The sequence below is a fragment of the Galeopterus variegatus genome, unplaced genomic scaffold, assembly GCF_000696425.1.
Source record: "Galeopterus variegatus unplaced genomic scaffold, G_variegatus-3.0.2 Scaffold959, whole genome shotgun sequence".
In the NCBI taxonomy this organism is placed as follows: domain Eukaryota; kingdom Metazoa; phylum Chordata; class Mammalia; order Dermoptera; family Cynocephalidae; genus Galeopterus; species Galeopterus variegatus.
The window spans coordinates 147929-174090 of record NW_007727070.1 but is presented as its reverse complement, the minus strand read 5'-3'; the positions used below and the strand labels follow the sequence as shown (position 1 = coordinate 174090).

General features: G+C 39.3%; 1 protein-coding gene across 1 annotated transcript in view; it reads right to left on the bottom strand.

The window, feature by feature from the left end:
• Window positions 1-26162, bottom strand: part of EIF2AK4 (eukaryotic translation initiation factor 2 alpha kinase 4) — a 104640-nt gene that overhangs the window by 51682 nt on the left and 26796 nt on the right. Inside the window, exons 6-13 of the mRNA XM_008573718.1 lie at window positions 24834-24982; window positions 14182-14297; window positions 11215-11372; window positions 9728-10263; window positions 5062-5168; window positions 4292-4449; window positions 1228-1589; window positions 418-487 (exon numbers count right to left, since the gene is read on the bottom strand). Of these exons, the coding sequence (XP_008571940.1) occupies window positions 418-487; window positions 1228-1589; window positions 4292-4449; window positions 5062-5168; window positions 9728-10263; window positions 11215-11372; window positions 14182-14297; window positions 24834-24982 (1656 nt within the window). The remainder of the gene's footprint in view (window positions 1-417; window positions 488-1227; window positions 1590-4291; window positions 4450-5061; window positions 5169-9727; window positions 10264-11214; window positions 11373-14181; window positions 14298-24833; window positions 24983-26162) is intronic.

The following is a 26162-nucleotide window of genomic DNA, read 5'->3' as shown; positions in this document are numbered from 1 at the left end:
GAAAATAAGGAATCAAAATTAACTGATGTGAGAGAGACCAAGGTAACTCTATGACTAGGCGGTTTAGTTACTCAATTAATTTGCATTCAATCCTCATCCACAACCATATAAAGTTTCCCCAAATCCTCCAGGAAACTGTTTTTATCACACACAAAAAATACAGTGTCTCAATTTACTTCTCTCTCCTAAAAGTAGGTATACTTCATTATGTGGATAAATAAAAGCCTAAAAATGAACACAAGCAACATGTATTTTAAATGAATGATCATGTATTAAAATTAGTGGTTTCTATATCTGCATATCAGATTAAGGCTTTAATATTTTACCTGGTTTATAACATAAGATTTTAGTTTCCATACACATCCACATTAGTGTCTGCATATACCATAAAATGGTGTAATTTGTTTATGTATTTACCTGATTCTGACTTTTACTGTTTTCATCTTCATTGTCAAAGATGATATCACTTTCTGAATCTGAAGCAGGTCTTAAAAAGAGAAAAAGAAAAATACTAAGAAAAGTAAAATCCCTGTTATAATTCTAATAATTGACACTCAATTACTTGAAAGCAAAAGAAGATTAAGACACTGTATCATGACACCACAGGCATAAATCTGTACACAACACATACTGATTTGTACTTTGCTATTATACAAAACATAGAACTCTGGAGTTAAATAAAATTAGTCAAATTAAATTTCCTTTAAAAATTTAATGGCTACGAGTTATGAAAAATTGTATCCAACTGGATACAACAATACAATAAAATCATGAAAGTAAATGACCAGTGTAGATTCTGAGATTCATAACTTTAATTTAGGATCATAATTATTGGTTTGGTACCTTTCTTGGAACTGCAGTTGGCAATATATCAAGAATCCAATTTAGTTCTTTAAAGTTCCACAGAGTTGGAAGCCCTTATCCAGAGAAATGCTCTGTAAGAAATTCTGCTAAATGCATTAAGATAAGGTAACAGAAATAATTTCTATTTTTCCTTTCTCCGGGCCTTGGATTTTGGACAGTAGGGAAAAAAATCCTTTGGATTGCATTTGGTTAGTCTCTAAAAGGGGATCTCATGTTTTTTCTTTTGTTTTGTTTTTTACAGGGTCAGCACGCCTGGATTTCTAAACGAATCCTGGCAGGGGCTTAATGGGGATGAGACTGGGACGCATCCACGGCGCCCGGCCCGCACCCACGCCTGGCGCTGTAAGCGCTGTGTGCCCTTACAGGAAGGACTGCGAGAAGACCCCGTCGTGCTCGTCCTCGTCCTCGTCGCTGCTGGAGCCTGGGCTGGTGGCAGGGAATCGGGCGCTGGCCGAGCGCTCGCCCGACGTGCTCCACTCCACCGAGCTGCTGAGGATGGGCGGTGGCGCAGCGGCCTCCACACTGTCGGAGCCATCAGCGTCGCCAGTGTCGCCCACCGGCTGCCCGTGCCGCTCGATCCAGGCGTTGTAGTAGCGCACGATGTTCTCATGGTGCAGGCGTGACAGCAGTGTCACCTCGCCCTTGATCCTGCGGAAGTGCCTGCTGGCCGGGTTGATGGGGATGCGCTTCACAGCGTAGCAGCAGCCGTCCAGCTTGTTCTGCACCTGCCACGCAGCAAGGGGAAGGGTCCCTGTACGGTCAGCAGCTCAGAACCTTGCATAAATTGCCATTTACACTGCCCCACCTCAGCCCCCACCAAAGATAACCTGCAACTCTAAATGACAGCCAACAGCTACAATCGAGAACCACGTCTGAAACTAAACTGAAGAAAGCCTTGACTGCCGAAAACTTAAACAGCTTATGCCAACATAAACAGCTTATCCCAATCTAGATGTATTTAGCTTGCTGGGTTATCCTGCAGAAAACAATCTCTATTTTAATCATTAATTTTATTGATAATTACTTCTCTGCTTTTCCAATATCGTATCTATTGAAACTTCTAAATAGACGTTAGTTTTAAAATAAAAATTATTTTCTAAAGTCAGTGTAAGGTTTCACATTATGATTTTAGTTTTTCTGGCTTTTTTTTTTTTTTAAACACATGAAGTCAACTAAAGTCAAACTAAACTCTGAAATTTTTAACAGGCCTGAATAAAAATGCTAATTCCTTGATTTATAAAGCTGTGTGAATGTGGGAAAATTGCTTAATTTCCTTGAGTCTCAATTTCTTATCTATAAAGTGGCATTTATATCATTTTCATTACCCCAAATGGTGACTGTAAGGATCACATGAGATAACATGAGTAAAGCACTTGTTCCGAGGCCTCACAGAGAAAGGTGCTTAGTAAATAATAGCAATTGCTGTTAACACAATTACCGCTCACTGATTTTTGTTACATAACTAATATTTATGACTGATGATGTGTACTGAAACTAGCACAATACAATTAAGAACACGATAAAATAATAAAAATACAAGAAAAAGTTTCAAAGGCTTGTTCCCATATCCTACATACAGGCATCCTTATCCCAGGCAGTTTCATTCACTATGTAATTGGATTGACTGAAGTAACTTTTATAGTTTCTTTCACTAGAATATTCTAGTCCCAACATGTAGGTCAGCTGAGGTGATGATACATTCTAGAAAAGCAACAACTTGGCCATGAGCAGAAGGAGAAATTAATTACAAAAGACAAAACAGAGCATCATTCTGCTTGGCTCACAGGTTTCAATTAGACTATTAAAAACTCCTAGGAATAAGAAAGGAGCACTAATCTGAGTTTCAGATGACCTTTTTTGATGTCAAAATAGTGACAAGAACACATGTTTTGAAGTAAAACAGATATGGGTCTGAATGCTGGTTCCATCTCCTAGTAGATACGTGGAACCTGAGGCAAAGAACCTAACTTCTCTGAGCCTCAGTTCCCTTATCTGGAAAATGGGTATTATACTTACTTCATAAGAATGTCCTTAAAATGAAAGACAAGGTTTGGAAGCCACCTGGCACACAACCTGAAATATGGAATGTGCTCCAAAAAATGACAGTCCTGTATTCCTTTATTGCCACATTAATAGAGAAGGGGACAGTGGGAAGTCTCAGCATGTCTAAGTACACATCATACAAACTGAGTCAATGACTGGAGTGTGGAGCTTGCTACACTGGAAACTCCTAGGAATTCATTTATTAAAACAAAAGGTGCATAAACAATAATGGGCCCAACTACTAATGATCACTGAGCAGACTGCCCTACCCTGCCCTACTCTAACCTGGAAATACAGAGTTGGCATGTGAGGGCTGTCGGATTGTCATAGGGAGAAACCACAGGAAAAACTTAAGGGCTAAAATTACTAAGATGCTTTTGTTATATGAGCTGACTAATCATTTTTAAGTACTTATAAGGAAATGAAGATTGTTACTATTTTATCTTCAAGAATCTAAAATGTAAATAAGTTAAAGGACTTGATCAAAATGACATTGTGAGTTAAAGGGATAGTATATGCTTCAATCATCCACTCTTAAAGACAATTATGATCTTTCTGATCAGGATGCCTGTCTTGTTGAAGATAGTCTTTTTTTACTGCAGGAAAACTAATTTAATTCTTTTTTCAGTGTAAAAAGCCTTCCACAATAATAGTGATGCTTCGTAATAATACGCTCAGAATCCTAAACAGACACACGCCCCATTGATGGAGGGTCACCTTCATATGTGAAAGATGACATGTACCTTATGTGGACTTAAAATGTTAATCTGGGTCTTTTAAACTAAAAAGAAAAAAAAAACCCATAAATTATATAAAAACAGCTGAAATCTCTCTTTACAAGGGGCATATAATAAGAAAAGTCACTCAAATTAGATGAGAATGAAGAGAGGATGATCTAACAATGCACACCTTAATAAGGCATCACTACTTTTCCACCTCAATAACAGCTGGAAAATAAAAGCCATCAGGACCATCTGGGGTCATTTCCCAGTTTGAATTACATCTCTGTTCTAACCTTGGAACCCTTTTCTCTACTGCAACTTTAACAGCAAATGGGAGAAAAAGAACACTTTTCTTTTTGAACCAAAGCACACAAAAATTTTTTCCATAGAGGTCCTGACTCCACTTGAAGTGCTGTTATAATCATGCATTTTTCACATTAATGCTCTACACCATGTGAGAAAAGAAGAATGGGGTGTTCTTAATGTGTCCAGTGTAACTTTAAATAAAGCCTTTAACTCCAAGAAGGCAAAGATGATGACAATTTCAAACAGTCATATTCACTTCCGTCCCCACCCCCAAAACAGAAGTCAAGTCCATAAGTCTTTGTGAAAATGGAACAGAGGAGCTCTAAAAGAAAATGGGGACAACTCTATTATCACACCTTGATGACAGCTCCGAAAGCTCCTTTGCCAAGAAGCTGTAATTCTTCAAACTCAATGAAATATCGGGAAAACTGTCTCTGTGTCTCACTGAAGAATGCAGCACTGGGTAGCTGGCTGCTAGGAATAACAGTCTCCACATAATCTTGTCCTCCAGAATCTGGGATAAAACAAAGAATAAGAGGAGAATAAGGCCTTAAAAATATAGGAAGAACTACAATATCCAACAATAATACAAGCACTGGAGGAAGGGGCCCCAATTAGTAGTTTGAAAAAGTACCTCTTACCCAGGCAACCTGTTAACACTTTTCTTTACCCTGCCCTCCTTAAAGTAGGTAGAAATACATAATTAGTCCAAGTTCACACGTGGGGGTAATTGAGACAGAGAGTAAGTGACTGAACTATAGAGCCAGAATCCAAACCCGGGGCTCCTGATCCATCCCAATCTCTACTGAGGTTTCTTAATCTGCTACTTAAGTAGCAGCAGGAAAATCTAGTTACATGGAAATAAGGGTGAAATGACAAGAAGAGGGACTAAACACTAAAAGAGGTGATACCAAAGGACACTCCATCAGTAGAGACTGGAAAAATTGGGCTGGCAAAACAGTCCCCTGCACACAATACACCTCAAATGAATGGATTTACATGTAGCTCAGCATAAAATAGATAAAAGAAATAATCCATGCAGCCCCTTTCAGTTTCAGGTTTATGTATACTTTCAAAATAATTTAATGTGAAACAGCATATCAAAAAACAGCAGTAACAGACTCACCATCAGGACTTTGTTCCACTAATGGCATTTTTGGCTGAGGATTTATAAAGTTGTGTTTCAACAACTGCTGAGGACTCCATCTTTCCTTGTCATCCAAGCAAACGCACCTTAGTGAGAGGGAAGGAAGAATCTCAGCAGCACACAAATTAAATGCTAAACTGGGTAATCCAAGGCATTTAACTGTGAGTTTATTTTTTAAAGAAACATATTAGGGATTTTATGTTACTTATGGACTAACATGCACTCAAGAGTGAGTTTAAATTAATAAACATTCCTGCAGGATTTACCTGCGGAGCACCAGGCTGGGTGTAAGCGGGGAATGAAGAAAATGTACAGTCTCTAGAGGCAGGAAGGCTTACAGTCATGCAACAAGTTTTTAAAAGTAGGCTAGGAATTTTCACTCCCTAACAGTTTAACACTAAATTGAGGCTTTCTGCGGACCAGTCATAAATAAAGCTGTGCAAAGGCAAGGCAAAGCAAATCAGATAGCTGGTGTAGGGTTAGGTCCAATATTCCCATGATAAATTTTAGATGAAGCTGGTTCATCAAAGTATGAAGTAATTTAAAAACAATTAAGGAATACTTTTTAAAAGTCCTATATTTTACCACATACTTTCTTTTAATCCTCATTCCTTGAATTCCTATTAGCTTACTGTTTAATTTTCTAATAAACAATTTTTTAAAAATGAGTAAAAACAAGCCCTTCCTTTAACCCAAGGGTTCTCAAAGTGGGTCCCTGACCAGTAGCATTAGTATCACCTAGGAATTTGTTAGAAATACAAATTTGGCAGCTTAGGGGGTCTGGACAGTAATCTGTGCTTTAACCAGCCCTCCAGGTGATTTCAATGCAAGCTAAAGTCTAAGAACCACTGTTCTAACTAATCTAAGCTGTTTGGCTTTCATAACAACGACCCAAGTAGCATCACTTGGTAGCACTTGACCCTAACTATAAACAACATACTTAAAAGAATTGACCTTCATTGTGAGTTCTTGACTAAAAAATCTGTAAGTATAAAGTGGTGATGGCAACTATCGTGAAGGGCAACATTTTGTTTTATTTATTTTTTATGTAACAGCACTAAAAAGCAAAGCACTCCTAATTTCTTGAAAAGGAAAGAAGATTCCAATAAAACCATTTGTATAAGATACTGTATTTCCCCCTAAACTTAAAATTAATTTTTAGTTATGTCAGTAAAACATAAATACCTTCTCCTTGTAAATATTAAAACATTACTGATAATGATAAAGTCTCTGACCAAATCCCCACTCTCTCTCCAATTCCTTCCATGTGTGGGATATATCATTACAGACCTTTTTCTATGCGTTTACATATATAAACACAAAACCATCCAAACAAAATAGTACTGTTATTTGGACGTTGATTTTTTTTTTATTATGGTTGGATATTGATTGTATTTTTAATGAAATCATCCTGTATACAGTATTCTTCAACTTGCTTTTTCCATTCAACCATGTGACTTAGAGATCTTTCTAAGCAAGTACTTAAAAAACTTTTTTAAACTTCTGTATAGGCAAGGACCAACCAGAATTTATTTACACATTCTCCTATTGTTGGAATTATTTCCAATTTTTCACTTGTACAAAAAAATGCTGCAATGAACATCCCTTTACATGCCCTGTTGGGTTTCTGAAGTATATTATCAACTCTAACTGTGACATTAATGTGACTGACGTGACAGTAAATCTGGATCAGAAAAAAAATTTTTTTTTTTCCTTTTTGTCTTTTTTTCGTGACCGACAACGGATCGCAACCCTCAGTGTCGCACCCGTACCGGACCGGGACCGGCAACGGGATCGCAACCCTCGGTGTTGCGCCCGCACCTCGCTCAGCCAGTGAGCGGCCGGTCTGTATGTGGGATCTGAACCCTCGGCGGGAGCGCCGCCGCGCTCCCAAGCGGCGCACTGTAGCAGTGTACCACCGGGCCGGCCCTGGATCAGAAAAATTTTAAAGCCTACCTAGAATCAATTGTACTTTAAGAGATTTTCTAGCCACCAAGATCTCACTTAAAAAGATAAAATTCTCTGAACCAGTAATTTTGGCAATGTAGTAGCTGTAAGTAGCAAAGGCAAATGCTAGGTCCAGCTTTGAACCAAGAGATGAAACGCCTGGAAGCTTCCACATCTCTTCATAGTTCTCTCTGAGGATGGTGATGAGACCTAGCACTGACTTAGCACAGGCCGTGTGCCAGGCACCACTCAAAGCACTTCACAGAGGTTAACTCCTGTCATCCTCATGAGCACCTCAGGAGTTAGGTGGTGCTATCATCCTTACTTTCCAGAGGAGGAAACTCAGGTCAGGGAGTTTACGTCACTCAGCCAGTGAAGGTTACAGGTGGGATCTGAACCCTGGCTGACTCAATAGTCTGGGCTCTTACCCACCACAGTGTGAAACGAAGCCTTTCTCCAAAGGATGTTCACCAACAAATAAAAGTCTAACTACAAATGAAATGTTGCTCTGCTTTTGTTCTTTGTGAATATTTTTTTTCTTTTGTTAACTGGGGCTGGACAGCTGAGGTAGTAAAACAATCCTCTGCAGTTCCTTCTCAACTAAGCAGTCTATCAAACCACTCTTTGAAGACAGAGGAAGATACAAAATATTCTAAAGGACAATCTTGATAAAGACTAAGAAATAGTGCTGATCTCAAGTTCAAAAGTGGCAGAGCATAGAGCTATTTTCTGTAAGAAGAAAACGAGGAAAGTTTTAGCAAAACCCATCATTTATTTTGCTACTAAATGTGAAAGGTATGTTCTTAAACCTCCCAGTGCTGTTTTCAAAAATATATAATGTTATTGCTAACCCTACTAAATTAGTCTTGACCAATGAGGAAGGGCAGAAAGCTAAAGGTGACATATTGAAGACTGAAATGAGTCTTCCCAACAGTGTTTCAATCACTGTATTGTCACTTCAGCAAACTTCATTGTTAGGGTGCGTTTAAATAAGTACTTTTAAAGTTCTACTGCATTTCAAAGAAATCATGAAAGACTTCTTTAGAGATCTTGAGTTTTTTTATATACTTCAAAAAGAGAATACAGCATAAAGAATCAAAGTTGGTCCCTTACCACAACTGTATGCGATTAACATCTACTTCGATTTTATGGTACAGCAGAAACTATCTCATTTAAATACAAGTGCAGCTATTTTCACATTTGTAATTGGTGAGATGGTGAGTGACAGGAAATAACAATACAGATTAGGTCAATTGGCAAGTGGGATAGATGGGAACAGGAAATGAAACGTGAAGGGTAAAAGAAATGCAGAGAGTGAATACAGTGGATACAGTGAATGACAGGGAGCGAGAAGGTGAGACACAAGATATTGTCGGAAAAGGAAGAAATCAGTCCAGGTCACCCTCTGCGGGAAAGCTGGACCAGGGGAGTCTCTGGAAAAACCCAGACTGAAGGGATCTTATTCCCCATTTAACAGAAACTGAGAGAACTTAACTCTGGTTTGGACTGAGAACAGAGGCAGGGCTAAACAAGTAAACACTGAATTGAAGGACTTGGACAAAGATTTTAGGTCTAAGGAAAGCTTCTCAGTAAGGATTCTCTCAAATTGGATAAAACATGGCTCTTGTAATTAAACATACACCTGTAATTTATAGGCGTTGAAATCCTCTGGCTAGGAGCATGCCCAAAACATCACCTCCATGTGGGTGGCCCACCACAGCCATCACAGTAACCATGGCTGCCACGAAAGTGGCTAGATGCCACGACCACCACGCAGGTGGTCCACCAGCCAATGGAGTGCATTGACCGTGGAGAATCACCAGCAGAGACCAAAGAAAAGAAGAGGATGTTTTTCTCCACAAAGCCCATTCCAGAGTGACAGAAGCAGCATCTGCTCTATGATAATATTGGGGGACCTGAACACACCTCTCAGCCTTAGACAGATCATCTAGGCAACAAATCAACAGAGTAACCATTACTCTTTCAGGAGAGAAGAAATCTAGGGTTATCAGTGGTGGGAGGGGGGAGAAACAGGGGGGTAGGGAGAGATTGGACAAGGGGCATAAAGAATAAGTACAATTTGTAACAATACATATGCTAGTAATATTGATTTATCAACATATGTCAATGCTGAACCCCCAAAATATGTATAATCAATTACAATTCAATAAAAATTAAAACAAATAAACAAAAACCAAGAAAATTCTCTGGTTAGAGTAAGAAAGTCACCTGCATCCTATGACTTGGCTGAATGAGACAGCTAATGAAGAAGAATGGGGCACAAGGGGCAGAACCACACTCCTGTAGCTATTTTATAAACAGGAAGCCTTGTCTTTGAACCCTTAGGAACCAGGAGCATTGGTGGACAGAGAGGGTCTTCTATTTGGAATACCCAGGGCATTTCTCACTGGAGCAACCCCTATAGACTTCCTAGGGTATACCAGGCAGTCCCCCTAAAAGTAGTTTGAAAATCGTGAAATTATTAAGTCCAAGTGAATTTCAAAGAATGTGGGAATTAAGGAAATGAATGTAAGTGAGGAAATAGAACACAGGAGGCTGGGAAAGGATTGAGAGAGCAAAGAATTAACCCTAGTACTGTTCCTCACTTTTCAGCTTCCATGTCACATAGATGTGTGGCACACTCAAGCACAAAGCACAGGAGTAAAGTGCAATTGGAGAGAATCTCAGTGATACTCACTTCTTTAGGAAATCTTGAAAGTCAGCTGGCAAGTCACCAGGGATGGTCACAGGGTACTCTCCATACTCTTGTCCTTGGCTGAGGGAGAGCAGCAGAAGGCCAAGACGCCAAACATCCCCTTTCTTCCCTGTTTTATAAGGCAGAGCGTTGTCACTAAAACGAACTCGAGTTTGCTCAAACACATCCTCTTTGCAAATGTCTGCTAGGCGCTTAGAAATACTGTAGTCTGTAATCTTGACGGTGCCCTCTGCATCCACCAAGACATTCGATGCACTCAGGACTTTGTGCACCACAGAATTGCTGTGCAGATAATCAAGGCCCGACAGGAGCTGAGCTGCATACTTGCGAAGCTGATGCACGGGGATGGGGCCTGAGTGGCTCAGGTGTGCAGCCAGAGAGACCCCACTGATGTGCTCTGCTAAAATGTCCACCACAATGGAGTTGTCTCGCTCTCTGAGACTCATTGCTAAGTAACGTACTACATTTGGATGGCTTAATTTCACCAGTGAGTTGAATTCTGTTTCTGTCCCTTGAATCTGATAGGGGAAAAAAAAAAAAGATAATATTGGGTCAATCAGCATTAACTGGTGCTTGACTTCTAAAGTGATATATTTCATAGAAATTATCATATGCCTTCAAATGAGAAGAAAATGAATATGCCCTGAACTGAACCCTCCCCAAACCATGTATGTGGTCAACCTAACAGTTCATAAAGATGGAAAAAGTTTAGTTAATTCTCAATTTCTTTAATCTCAAAACCTAGTGTACAAATACTACAAAATTAGTGAACAGCTTTTCAAATCAATTTTTTTTGTGCTTCGGCCAGCAAAAAAAAAAAAAAAAAGAAAAGAAACATTAACTTTAAAATAACATTTCTGATTATAACAAAGATCAATGTCAAAATTTAAAAAATTAATACAAAGGAAAAAACCCACAAATTATGTATATGGTCACCACTCAAAGATAATATGATTTTGGTATATTTACTCCCAGTTTTTCTTTCTATACATAAATACACAAACATTACTAATCACCATGCTTTACCTACTATTTTGTAACCTCTTTAATCATGTAACACTGCAATATGCAATATTAAGTGTTCTCCTTAAGCTCAGTATTATAAATTAACTTAAAAATTCTCCAGTCCCCCAAAATTCAGTTTTGAAGCAATATTTCATGAGTAGGAAAAATATGAATAATTGCACAAGCACAATTATGGAATAGTATTTAGTCCCAGTTAGAGAGATGGCTGTTAATGCCATAGCAAGGGCTGAGAAACGAGGTTCTGAAGGCAGCTGCAGAAGCTGTGTCCATGCTGTGAAAGTCCTGAAAGAGGAAGCAAGGGGCTGAGAAAACTGTGGCAAAGAGGGGTTGGTCCCCCACAGTCTCTTCTGGTTAAACAGTTGTCACACCAACTGTGGATCACCTATGTCATCTCTAAAGCTTGAGATTAGGCTTTTTGCTCAGTCAACCATCTGGATGCCTACCTGCTTTTTGCACTTATCAATCTTCTCTCTTTCTTGACTGGTAAGGAATGGACCCATTTTTTTCTGCCACTGAAGGACCCACTCATACAATAAGACAAAGCTGCCAGTGGCTGTTTCCAAAGCATTGTAAACTAGTTTTCCAAGCTGTTCATCACTGCCTGCACATTAGACAGAAAATATGTGATTAAATCTTTCTCGTATGTTCTCTGTGGGGGGAAAAAAGGGATGGGGATACACATCCATTTGTTCTACAAAGGATATCATGTGCTAATTATGAAAAATATGATTCCATGTAATACATGCTCTTTTATAAACAATTTTTAGTATTTAACAATATACCCTGAGTCCTAAATTATTAATTTTTATAAAGGGAAAAGAATCAACAATGAGATCTTAGTATCAGACCAAATAAAGAAACCAATGCTTTATTCTACTAGCCGTCAGTCACAGTGTTACTTTCATAACCAATTTTCATTAAAGACTATAATAGAAAATTACCAAAATATTGCAAACGGAGAAAAATACCAATATTTTGTTTTATTTTTCTTTTAGTTCCTTCTATGCCCACCCTTTTTTCAATTTACCAAATCATAGCCTATATAGCACCTTTTGCACTACTGACATTTTGGACCAGATAATCCTGTGTTGTAGAGGGCTGTCCTGTGCACTGTAAGATGTTTAGCAGCATCCCTGTCTCTACTCACTAGATTCCAGTAGCATCCCCACCTCAGTCTTAACCACCAAAAAATATCTACAGATATCACCAAATGTCCTCTGGGCTACAAAATCACCCCCAGTTGAGAAACATCAATATGCAGTATTCTGCCTTTTTCTCTTAGTATATGAATAGTAGTTTTCCATGATGCTAGATTGTCTTCATAATAAAAATTTTTTTTCTAAGAGACATTTATAATTATTTTTTCCATTTGAAAAATGAGAAGTGACAAAATAAGATAAAGTGGTCTTAGCAAAAAGACTTCGGAGAAATATGGCTGAACTAGCTCACACAGACTTTTTATCTGAGAAGCAGTTTTAACTTAACAGAAATGCTTGTAAGCCAGAGATTTTAATTAAAACGATCTATTATGCTAGTCATAAATAATTCCTGATGGTCTTAGTCTAAGAGGAAAGACACTGGTGTTTGTAAATTTGTCAACCAAAGGAAGCAATTTGAGAAATGTGGGATTTAAGCAGTCCGTTGGAGATATATGACATTAAATGTTTATGGGATGAAGTGTGATGTTATTTACATAAAGCCTAATTAAATTTGTGTATTATACAGTGCACTATCATGCAATATTTATCTCCCCAATTGGGACTAGGTAGGCATTTCATAATTGCTGGTTTTTAAAAAAAATTATAATTTTATTATTGCCACCCTCTTGTCACTTTTTCATGACAGGGATAATAAAAGGGATGAAAGAAGACACTTCAATGAGGCTAAAGGAAAATGTGTTACCAAAAGAACTCTGACTGAAACTCTATTATATGCTAACAGTGATCATTTATACGGTCTCTGTAGTGCTTTATCCAAATCCATAAGTTCTCTATTCTCTCTAGTACCAACAACTTTAAACTGAAAAACAAATATTATTTAGTTTTTTTTAATAAAAATAGTTAATTAAAAACCAAACGTTATTCAGTTATCTTTTATAAAAACACTTCACAGAAACTTAGGACATATTTTAAAAACCAGACCCATTGTGACATAACATAGTAAATAATTTACTTCGTGGTTTTATTGAAAATTCTCCAATAGCAAATGTGCTTGTAATGAGGATATTACCTAAAATGAATTTGTCTAATGAGGACCAGTGAGAATAAGAGACCCAGGTAAGGTAACAGCAGTTGGATTAATTTGCCTTCCTGATTTCTCCAGGTTAGTGATTTATCCAGTAGTGAGTTTTATGTTGTCCGTTCATGAACCTGAAATTCCTCTGAGTCAAGCAGTCTCAGGTCCATAGCCAACCCTCTCTACCAAGGTTTTGAACCTGCTCAAATGGTTGTTTTGTCTGAATATGGCAACTCTGTGTATGTGCAGAATCCTGCACTGTCCAGGCCGCTTTTAGTCAGCCAAGGCTAAGTGTCCAGTTCACACACTATTCAGATATTTGGTTTCTTTTCCCTTCACCTGCTGCCTGCTCCCTGGCAACTCTCCTACTTATTTGTATCTCCTTAAAGAGGAAGGGGGTAAAATGCTCAAAGAAAGCAAATTCGATTTAGATAATTTGGCTGTTAGCTCTGGCAAGAATATTAATGGGACTGAAAATTAAAGTTGATGGTCAAATTCACCACGTGTAAGTGATCCCTACACCAATTAGTGGTTTTATCTGTACGGCTGAGTAAAGATGATGTATGTTTAGGGAAAAGGAAGTAGATACTGAAAGCTTGATTTTAATATAAGCAACTCAAATCCTGAATTGCTGAACCGGCTTCATTCCAAATAGCTATTGATAGATAAAAGTGCTAAACAAGACATATAGAAAATAAAGTGGTTTTCCCGGTCAGGTATAACAAACCAAGCAGGAAAATGCCAAGCAGATGGATGTCAACTTAAGAAAATGAGAGCTGGTCAATAAAGATCACAGGTGTCGGAACTATTTTGTTACATATTTTATCAGCATCAGATGCACATGATATAAAATTCTACTGATTGATAATATTCTAACCATTTTTTGTTTCAAAAAGCTTGGATAATTATGATGATGACAAATTTTAAATTATCTTTATGCTAGTAATATTTCCAAGAGCACAGGAGCTTTTTTCCATCTTACCTTACCGTAGGGGAAACCTGAGTGACTTCTCATTCCAGTCATTAGGAACAGGAGCTAGAATGAATGACTACTGGCTTCACTGTCTTCCTTGGACTCTGCCAGTCTAGATGACACAGTGTCTATTCTACTCCGTTCCTTAATGATTAACTTTTGTCACTGCAATAATTTAAATGAATTTTGCTAGTTTACTCACCAATACATTTCCCTTTGTGCACCATGAGCTGATCAGGACTACCCACACAGAAATACAGGATTTCACAAGAGCCAGGAGAATCTTCACTACTACATGTAGAATACTGACGTTCTTTCCTTAAAAATAAATTTGGACAATGATTTTTTTTTTTCTTTAACTTAAGAGTAACATAGGAAATTCTTGCCCCTCATTTTCTCCTGTTTATTAGCCCATTCATAGTGTAACATCTTTCTCTACCGGGAATCGAGGTGAAGGTGCTAATGGGAATGCTGTTCCCATTGTTGTCTTCTCCACGTGAACTCTACAAACCCCTAACTCTAGGTCTGTGCTTCCCAATATGGCAGCCACTGGCCATTTGTGGTTATTTAAATTTAAATTAAAAATTGATTTCAAGTGAAGTAGCCACATTTAAGTACTCAATAGCCACATGTGGCTAGTGGCTACTATATTGGACAGCACAGATACAGAACATTTCCATCATCGCAGAAAGTTTTACTGGCTAGCAGTGATTTCAATCAATCCCACATCTCTTCAATCCCATGTACATGCACATCTGGATAAAGGTGCAAAACAGAGGGGTGTGGAACCACTACAAATTCCTGCTTCCCAATTGGACGCCAAGCATTGAGTGCTGATTCATTCCCTTACTAATCTTTGTCATTCTCTTCCACAACTTCTCCAAAACACTCAAAACCCAACCTTTCCTGTCTTTTTTTTTTTTTTCTTTCTTTTTCCTGGGTGGGTAGCAATAGTTGGGAAGCTAGATTATAATGCAAAAATAATTAATAAACTGGTGGAGTGGGCTGCCGGTAAAAGGCAAGGGAGAAAGCTCTTGATGATCAGGCTTGGACACTTACAAGAAATGCTTTGATGAAGTACATGCACATGTCTCTAGAAAGCACCCTCTCACTCCACGCATGATCTTGACTTTCATTTTCACTGAAAACATGAGGCAATGAGGAGTAAAGCCCACAATTTCTATTGCTCCACCTTTCAAGTTACTTGGCATTGGCACTATTCTTTCTTTTTGGGTGACTCTGAGGAAGGACAGCTATTCTGTCCTCAGTTCCATTCCCTACTGTCCCCTCTGAGATCTTAGCCCATCTCTCTCTCCTGTGTGTTCAATCTGCCCCTCTACACTGGCTCCTTCCCCTCAGCCTGTCCCATCCCCACACTCCCCTCCCTCAATTCCCTCAATCCTGTACCACCCACCTCCTCTTGTTCTTTATTTTCAAACTTCTACACTAGCTATCTTCATTTCCGCACCTTCTCTTTACTCCTCACACCACTGCAATGTCGATAAATCTGCCACCTCCCTCCCATCCACTTTTAACCCGATTTCTCCCCCTTGGTCCTTTGATTTGGGTTGTTGGTACAGTGCATCCATTCTGTCTCACTAGTCAGAAACCTGTGAGTGTCGTCTTCAGGTCATGTCCAACTTTCTCCTTGACACATGGAATAAATATTCCATGTTACCTTGTCTCTCTGCTCCTAGTCCTACACATCTTCCCCCTCCCCAAAACTCTCCCACGAATTGGTGACAAGATTATGTATTATGATGTGGGTCTCTTATACCACACAAATGCGCACAGACTAAATACCAGATAATAAAGAATACATTGTAGCTCTATATAAATTTCTACTTCTAAAGCTATTTGTGCAACCCGGGGCACACTGAGATTTATGGAGAAAAGGATAAAGGCAAAGGTGCAAAATGATATGCTAGACCTATTAACATAAAGTATCTAGAGGCACCTGTACATCGGTTCTGCTCCCTCCAGCAGATGGTGCTAACAGTCATTTTAGTGTAGGGCTTCATAATGTTCCTTAGTTTACAGTGTGTAAATGCTTGGTTTTAAGGTGCTTTAAAATATTAATCACACCATTATGACTGATAATACAAACACAGTGACAGTGTTAAGAGTACTATAAAACAAGGTATAATTAGGATTGAAGGAAAATAAAGACAATTTAAAAAATGCAAGTGTCAAGAAAATGACAAATATGGTACATGCTGCATCACGTAGAATGATAGCAGGAACAATTCTGAAGGACAAAAAGTAAATCATACAGAGTTTGAAAAGAAGGAATAAAGAGGCAAAATCCAAAGTCATTGATGTTTATGGTTTTCACCTAAAAGATGTATATATATCGGGTGCTCACACTGTCTACTTGGGACTCATCAAGGACTGAGTTTAGAACAACCTTTTCGAACCTAATCTCTTCATAAGTAAAACGGCTTCTGAACTTCAGCAGAAATAGCCATCCCAACCTAAACAAATGATGTCACGAAGCAATCACACTAGTCTCATTGTCAATAATCTATTCTGGATATGGAATGTTCATGGGGCTTGAAATATTACTAGAAACAACACCCATGTTATCAGTTTTGTCAGGTAACTGTGGCAGTACCCAATCTACTAAGGATAGAGAGTGTTTCAAACAAAATTGCTTAATAATATTAACTAGGTTTTATAAAGGACTGAGAATTAGACATAATTCAATTTAAGAAGACTAAATTAGTCACCTAGGGCCTTGATAGCTGAAAAAAGAAAAAAAAAAAAAGATGATTTTTAAAAAGCCAGGAGCAAGAACAGAGATGGAAACTTGCCAAGTGGGGACTTGAGAATTGGGCTATAATTCAAAAGACTGCCCCACCAACATGATCAATGGCACAGATGGTTGGGATGGGATGGAGAAAGAGAATCTCACCTGAGACATGTGTGTGGGCTAGGAGAGTCTCACCTTCCTGCCTAATTCACCAGCATGCCAATCTCTCAATTTGAAACTGAAGGCACCTTTGCAGAAACAAAGTTAATAGGAACTCCTGATATTGTCTATTTGAGGTGAACCAGTCTATGCCTTCTTGGAACCAATCAGAGAAACAGCAAACAATGGAGGAAAACAGGTGTGGAGAGATGTATCCAGGAGCCCCTTTCCCCCTACTGACATCCTTTACATTTTAGTGGTTCCCTAGCTTTTTGGGTAGAGTGGAGGTAATCCCATGTCTTATACTCTTAATTACCTCTTGTCTGTAAGGATAAAAAGCCAGCAGTTACCACACCTGGCTTTAGGACAGTGAAAACAAACTAATCTTGTTTGATGGTGGAAATAGGTGAAGCATCCCAGGTTCTGGGCTACACTTTGGTAACCTACAAAGAAAGCAAGTCTGAACATGTCAAAATAATTCTCTACCATAAGCTATTTAATAGAGATTTTTTTTTCTTCTCCTAACAAGTTCAAAGTGCCCATTTATCAGGTACAATATCCTTGGGACAGAGGCAGGGAGTGGGGAGGACAATGTCCGCACTTTACAAAAGACAACTTGACACTGAATGGTACACATTCAAATGGTTAATTTTATGTCATTTGATTTTTACCTCCGTTTTTTTTTAAAAAGTAAATCCTTCAGGGGTGGGAGAGATGACTTTAAGGACACAGAAAATAAAGTTCTTCAACAAAGGCAAAGACTCATCAGTGAAAAGCTGGGCCAGAAGGCCAGGCCCTTGCGTATCAGGCCTTTAAGTTCCTTCCACTAGAATAGTGAGTGGTTTTCTTTGCTCTCTCTTGTTTTAAGCAGTGGAAACCTTTTGTGAAACAAAACCTCACTGGTTTTCAATAAAAGCAGAGTTACCGTGGTTAAAGAGGCTGCAGACCCAACAAGCACCAAAAGCACAGTTTTTCTCTCTTTCTTTCTATTGTTTTTCCTTCCTCCCTTCACCAGATGTGTATTGTGCACCTACTGTGCCAGGCACTGTTCCAGGCACTGAGGAAAACACAGATGAAGTCTTTGCTCTCATCAACTTTACATTCTCCAATTCTATTTCTTTATGAATTACCCAGTTTCAGGTATTCTGGCAGAAGCAACAGAAACAAATTAATATAGAAAACTGGCGCAAGAAGTGGGGTGTTGCTAAAAATGAATAACTGAAAATGTGGAGTTGACTTTGGAACTGGGTGATGGGCAGAGGCTGGAAGAATTTGGGTGAGCAGGCTAGAAAAAGCCAGATTCTTATGAGGGCTTAGAAGACAAGAAGACCAGGGAAAGTTTGGAATGTTTTAGAGACTAGTTAAATGGTGGTGACCAGAATTCTGATAGAAACATGGACTGTAAAGACCATGCTGAGGGGCTGGCCCGGTGGCTCACTGCTATAGTGCGCTGCTTGGGAAGCGTGGTGGTGCTCCCGCCGAGGGTTCGGATCCCACATACAGACCGGCCGCTCACTGGCTGAGTGAGGGGCGGGAGCAACACCGAGGGTTGCGATCCCGTGGCCGGTCCCGGTCCGGTACGGGCGCAACACTGAGGGTTGCAATCCATTGCCGGTCACGATAAAAAAAGACAAAAAGGAAAAAAAAAAAAAAAAGACCATGCTGAGTAGGTCTCAGATAGAAATGAGAAAGAGCTCACCGGAAACTGCAGCAGAAACAACGCTTGTAGAGTTGCAAAGAACTTGGCTGCATTCTGTTGATACCCAAGGGATTTATGGAATGTGAAACTTAAAGGTGCTGACACAGGATATTTGGGAGAAGAAATTTCAACCAACACTTGTAACAGCCTACACTGAGTTATGACAGTGAAGGCATGACGTAAAGGCAGAATTTATAATTAAAAGAGAAGCAGTGGATAAAAAATTAGAAAACTCTCGGCCTGGCCACATAAAGTGAGAAAGTCTGTTGAAGAGAGGAAACCTAGGGTGTAGCCCAGGGACCGTTTGCTAAGATTACTAATGAAGGAAGGGATTATCAAGAGAATGGAAAAAAGACCTTGAAGGCATTTCAGAGATCTTTGAGTCTGCCCCTTCCATCATAGGCCCAGAGGCCTAGGGAGACAGAATGGTTTTTGAGAACAGGCCCAAGGTGCCCTCCACAGGCTCACTGCCCAGGGCCACCTTGCAATGCTGCTCCCTGCACCCTGGCTGCTCTGGTAGTTCCAGCCACGGCTGACTTGGTTGGCCCCAGGTGCTGCTAGACCTGCAGCTTCGGAAGATACAAGCTGGAAGACTTGGCAGCATCCACGTGGTGTTAAGTCTGCAGGCTGACAGAATGCGAGAGCTTATGGAGGCACCTCACCCAAATTTCAAAGGATGTAAGGAAAAGCCTGGAGACCCAGTTAGAGATTTGTCACAGGGGTAGAGTTACTGCAGAGAGCCTTTATTAGAGCAATGCCAAGTGGAAATGTGGGGTCGGAGTTGCAGCAGAGAACCCCTACCAGGGCCATGCCTAGTGGAGGCATGGAAGCAGGACCACCACTGAGACTCCAGAACTGGGGAGCTACCAGTGTGCAGTGCCAGCCAGGGAGAGCTGAAGCACTGGCTGAGCTCAGGGAAGCCACAGAGGTGGGGCTGCCCGAGGACTTGGACGCCCAACCCCCATACCAGTGCACAGAGGATGCTGAACATAGAGTCAAGATAGATTATTTTTCTGCTTTAAGATTTGATTCCTACCCTGCTGGGTTCTGGACTTGTTTGGGACCTGTTACCTCTTTCTTTTGGCCTATTTCTCCCTTTTTGAATGGGAATATATACCCTATGCTTGTCTCACCATTGTATCTTAGAGGAAGATAACTTGTTTGATTTCACAGATGACATTTTGGACTTTTGAGCTGAAACAAGTTAAGAGTTTGGGGATGGAATGAATATGTTTATCTGAGAGAAAGACATGAACTTTGGGGGCCAGGGGCAGAATGCTATGGATTAAATGTGTCCCCCAAATGTTCATGTATTGGAAACAATCTCCACTATAACAGTGTTAAGAGGATGGGAAATCCTATTATGGTAATTGAAAGGTTGGCCTTTTAAAAGGTGATTAGATTGTGAGGACTATGCCCTTGTAAATGGATTGATCCATTCATGGGGTAATGGGTGTGGTTCTGATGGCTTTAAAAGGAGAGCAAGTAAGGAGGTTAGATCTCCTTGCTCAGCTGGTTTGTCATGTGACACCCTGCATCACTGCAGAGTCACCACCAAGACCAAGGACCTCACCAGATGTGTTCCCTGGACTTTAGACTTCCCAGATTCTGAAACTGTAAGATATAAATTCCATGTCTTTTTTTTTTTGGTGGTTGGTGGGTATGGGGATTTGAACCCTTGACCCTGTGTTATAACACTTTGCTCTAACCAACTGAGCCAATTTGCCAGCCAATTCTTTTTCTTTATAAATTACTCAGTTTTGGGTATTATTCTGTTATAAGCAACAAAAACAGACTATTTCCACCAATAAAAAAGCAAACAAATGAATAAGAATTTCAGCTAGAAGTGCTATGTGAAAAATAAAACAGGAAATTTTATAACAAGTGACTAGGTAGGAAAGTGGGGTAGAGGGGGGCTCAGGGAGGGCATCTCTGAGGAGGTCACTTTTGAGGGGAGAACTGCATGGTAAGAAGGAGCCAGACATGCAAAGTGCCAGAGGGAGGGTGTCCCAGGCAGTGGTCAGCAGAGGCCCTGATGCGGTGAGAGTGACGGTGAGGGGAGAATGGTATGAAATGAGATGAGAAAACCACTCCTCTGCTGTTGTTTCCCTGTTATCCTCTCTCCACTCATAGCCAGGAAGAACTTTACACAATGTGAATCAGATGGTGTCATATTCCTATTTAGAATCTCCCACAGCTTGTTACATCTGAACTACTGCCCTGGCCAACAAAGCTCTCTGTGACCTACCTCTGCCCCTTTGAACCACTCTCTCCATGCCCACTAATCTAGCCACCCTGTCATGTTTGATGAGCTTGGTGCATGATGAGCCCATGCCAGGCTTCGGTCACCTGAAGCAGCTGTTCTCTGTGCTCAGATATCCTCCCTCTGATCTCTGCGTGGCTGGCTCCTTCTTGTCATCCAAGTCCAGTATCCCCCAATCTAAAGCCACTTTAGATCCAATCCTTGTATTTTTTTCTCCAAACACCCAGTCTAAAGTGGCCATCCAGTCTTTTTTCAACGGCCTTATTTTAATTCTCTACATAGCTCCAATCTCTATCTGACATTCCCTTGTTTATTTGTGGACAATCTTCTCCAACTAGAAGATAAGCTCCGTGAAAACAGAGTCCTTCTTGATCTTCTTTACTGAATCCCCAGGACTTAGAACAGTGCTTGGCACAGAGTAAGTGCTCAATAAGTATTTCCTGAATGAAAAAGTGAATCATGATTCTAGAATTTAATGCTTTTAGTCACAGCCAATTTGAATTCTGCCTGTTTACAATACTGATGACAAGGTCATCTCTACTAACTCTACTAAATGTATTTATAACAGAAAGAATAAAATGGAACACTTTACTTATTTCCTTTGACTTTCCAACCCTTAAAGACCAATGAACAGCAAGGAAGAAAAAGAGTCATAAAGCAATTTGGTATATCAAGGACTTTTTATTTTTTAACCAAAGAAGCATGTAAACTACACTTCAAGAAAGAATCATCCTTTCCTAGTCAGTAGCCAGCACAGTTAGCATCAGTGCAAAGTTGCATCGAGGTATGTGCAACAAACTCTGCAAACAACAGATAAAATAGACGAAAACCAGTTCTTTTCATCTTCCTTCCTGGATGCTCACGGAATGTTGTTCTATCCAAGACATACAAAAACTACTCTACAGGCATTACATAAAAAGTTGTTCTAAACTTGCTATCTTTGAACTCAAAAGCAAGTCTAACCTTAGACTCACTGTTTATAGTTAGCCACAAAAATAAAAATGTTTAAACTTAAAAAACTTGTTTTCCACACATCTGAAAAGACTTATTCATATCACTGATTTAATTCAGCTGTTTCCAACACAGTAAGAATTTGCTAAATATTTCTCAGTGCAGTCTGACAATTTCAAACTATATTACCTATTAGAAGCCCAGTTGCAAAAATAATCTAAATTGGCAAGAAGTTATAATCTTAAAAAGAAATTGTTACCAGAAAGAGTATTCAAAAAAAATTTTAGTTCACCTTAATAGTAGGTACACATTAATATCAAAATGATTTCTAAGCTGGTTAGAAAGAAAAAGTAAATAATTAGGGAGAGAACTAAAATGGTTCCTTCTAATAAACAAACTACAACCTGAAAGTTTATATAAAACTTTAGTTTGGTACCTAAAATGTTTCTTTTCATAGAAGCAAAGCATTGGTTTTAAGTGCTGCTTAGAGTCTCATAAAGGATAGTTTATGAGACTCACAGCAAAGGAAACAATCAACAGCGTGAAAAGACAGCCTACAGAATGGGAGAAAATATTTACAAACTACACACCCTACAAGGGATTAATATCCAGAATATACAAAGAGCTCAGACAACTTTATAGCAAAAAAAAAAAAGTCCAATTAAAAAATAGGCAAAGGAGCTGAATAGACATCTCTCAAAGGAAGACATACAAATAACCAACAGCTACATGAAAAAATGCTCAACATCACTAATCATCATCAGGCAAATGCAAATGATAACCACTCTGAGATATCACCTCACCCCAATCAGACTGGCTATTATAAAAAAGACAGAGAATAACAAATGGTGGTGAGGATGAGAAGAGAGAGGAACCGTCCTGCACTTTCAGTGGACTGTAAATTAGTACAGCCATTATGGAGAACAGTATGGAAGGTCCTTAAACAACTACAGATAGAACTTCATATGATCCAGCAATCCCACTACTGAGGATATATCCAGAGGATTGGAAAACATCAGGTCAAAGGCATACCTACGCTCCCATGTTTATTGCAGCTCTATTTACAATAGCCAGGCAATGGAACCAATCTCAATGTCCATCGATGGATGACTGGATAAGGAAATTGTGGCATATATACACAATGGAATACTACTCAGCCATAAAAAAGAATGAAAGTCTACCATTTGCAACAACATGGATGAACCTGGAGAAAATTATTCTAAGTGAAACAACCCAGGTACAAAAAGAGAAATACTGCATGTTCTCACTAATAACCGGGAACTGAATCTATAAATAAACAAATGAACAATAAAGAGAGAGAGAGAAAGAGAAAGAGAAAGAAACAACAATCACAGTACTATGTTGAACTTTTAGACAACTAGAGGTGGAAAAGGGGAGGGGAGAGGGAGAAGGAAGGGGGCTAATGAGGAATTGACTAATGGACACAAAGAATGATTGCATATTGTAATGATGAATAAGCTAACTATACTGATCTAACCACCATACACTGTACACAGTTATTGAAAATCAATGTTGTGCCCCACATGTATGTATAATAAATTATCTTTAAAAAAAAAGGATAGTTTAAATACATAATGAAGCTGAAGTACCTATATTACTTAATAACCCACCTGCTCACATATGGTTTCTGCACTAAAATTACTTTCTGGTTTACAGGGGCCACAGCAAATAGATAAGGAAGTCTCAATTCTTTAGTGGAAAAGGATGTAGAGAAAGAAATGGCATCTTTCATGCAAATTCAGGTGACAGGGAACAACCAAGGAGCCCACCTCAGTGGCAGCAGGGAAGGGAGCCCTGGCAGCAAGCTGGGGCTCCCTCCCTCAAGTGACGGTGTTCTCCACCTGTGCCCACTTTGGAGCATCCTCACATCTGTGGTGGGTCCTAGGAATTGTAGACTGAAACAGATTCAGTGTGAAATTTAACTGGGTGATGATGATTCAGATGGAAGAAAATTTTTTAAATCACTGAATAGTTAGATCATTAAAAGTCAAACCAGGGCCGGCCCGGTGGCGCACTGCTACAGTGCGCTGCTTGGGAGCGTGGTGGCGCTCCCGCCGAGGGTTCGGATCCCACATACAGACCGGTTCCCGCTCACTGGCTGAGCGAGGTGCGGGCGCAACACCGAGGGTTGCGATCCCGTTGCCGGTCCCGGTCCAGTACAGACGCGACACTGAGGGTTGCGATCCGTTGCCGGACACGAAAAAAGACAAAAAGGAAAAAAAAAAAAATTTTTAACTGCTCTAATGTCCTGATACATATACTAATACTAAAATATTAAATAGTCAGTCACTTTCAAACAGCACATTTAATAAAACAGCACATTGAAGACTTTTTTGCACTGTGGATTATAATTCAAGAAAATGTTTTTCAGTGGCATGTTTTCCAGAAGGAATTTTAAACCAAGGACTTGTACATTAGAAAATCTCAAGAATACCTTGACTTGAAATTCTTTAAATGATTGGCAAACTATAGGAATCATTTGACCTGAATTTTGCTTAAAATGTTAGCTTCTATAGACAGAAAATTTTGAGAAATTTCCTTTTAAATCATTCTTGTAATTGTATTATTCTGAACTTCTATGAAAAAGAATAAAAATGTTATATGTTCAAGTCTTTTTCTTGTACGTTTGTTGTTTCTGCACCGAACTGCACTGAGGGTAAGCCTGTGATGTGACATAGGAACTGTTCTAAAGAGAAAGGAGCTACGAAATTAGTTTTATAAAGAAAGTTAGAAAGAGTTAAATGAAAATTTTGTTTTAACCTGATAACTAATATAGTAGCATATATAGGCTTTGAAAAATAGTTAAGACTATTACCTAAAAACCCCATCAAATTTTAATTTGATTGATAGCCACAAAAATTAAAATGTTTAAACTTTAAAAAATTGTTTTCCATACATCCGAAGACTTATTCATATCACTGATTTAATTCAGCTGTTTCTACACAAAAAGAATCTGTTTTACTTCTCGTACATGTTTCATCCTCCCAAATCAAAAATCTCAGGTCTTACCTAGACCTTCCTGAGGAGTTTGCTCGATGTTTACCATTTCCTACGAAGTCAGGAGAACCTCCATGTAGAATGGCAGCTGTTCTGTGTCCTCCTGGGTCTTTCTTAGAGGGTTGATCTTGGTTTGACAAATTAGCAATTTCCAAACGTTCCTAGCAAAAATATAAAACCTACTTTAGATGTAAGTCATAAACACAAGACAATCATGGTAATGAATTATCAACTCAGTATAAATTCAAATTTTACTTAAGCTGAATACTTACGAGTGTAATAAAGTTGAAATCTACTTCTAAAAACTTAATGCTCAAATCTGTACTAGGTCAAGAACTGAAGTCCAGGTTACAGTTTCAAGAGAATGTGAATTTTATAAATGAATATGCTTAGACTCTTGGAATATGCATGAAAATTTAGGGAGAAGAGAAGAGGAGGTAAATAGAAGGGAGGATTCAGAGAGAGAGCAAGGAGTGGCTGATGGGAAGCCAGGTCAGCTGCAAAACAAGAGGGCTGGTGGAAACAGTGATGTCCTCTTCCATCTGTACATAGCTCTATAGTTTCAACAGAGCAGTACATTTGTCTGTGGGAATAATTACACGAAACAAAAAGGAAGGCATTATCAGTCTCATTTTAATGGACGAAGAAAATGAGTCACCAAGAGTGTCACCTGCCAAGGTTACAGAGCTTGGCAGCAAAAAAGCCAAAGCTTTAAGCCAGGTGCTGCTTACCTGTACATCAGTGCCTCTTCCTGCTACATCACACAGTGTCCCTTAAGTTAAATGCCATAATTCCATAAAAGAGAATGAGTAAAATTTTCTCTGGATTTCTCCAAACAGGTATAATTGGTTTTTTGATTGAGCTGGATGCAGGAAAAATGAAGGAAAAGGCACTATATCCTTTTTCACCACTGCCTTTTAACCTGATCTGTTGAATCATTCTTTTCCACCACTGAATGAAATCTCAGGCAGATCTATACAGTTTCCATTCACTCTTCGGTAAGAATGGTTTTATTTTCCAAGTATTAAGAATTGCAGGGCCGGCCCGGTGGCGCACTGCTACAGTGCGCCGCTTGGGAGCGCGGCAGCGCTCCTGTCGAGGGTTCGGATCCCACATACAGATCGGTTCCCGCTCACTGGCTGAGCGAGGTGCGGGTGCGACACTGAGGGTTGCGATCCGTTGCCGGACATGAAAAAAAAAAAAAAAAGGGAAAAAAAAAAAAAAGAATTCCAGTATGAGTTGATTAACAAAGCTTCAATCTCTTCTTTTCCTCAACTCATTTGATAAATTACTGTAACTACATAAGCCTAAGTCATCTACAGATAATATACAACTCTAAAT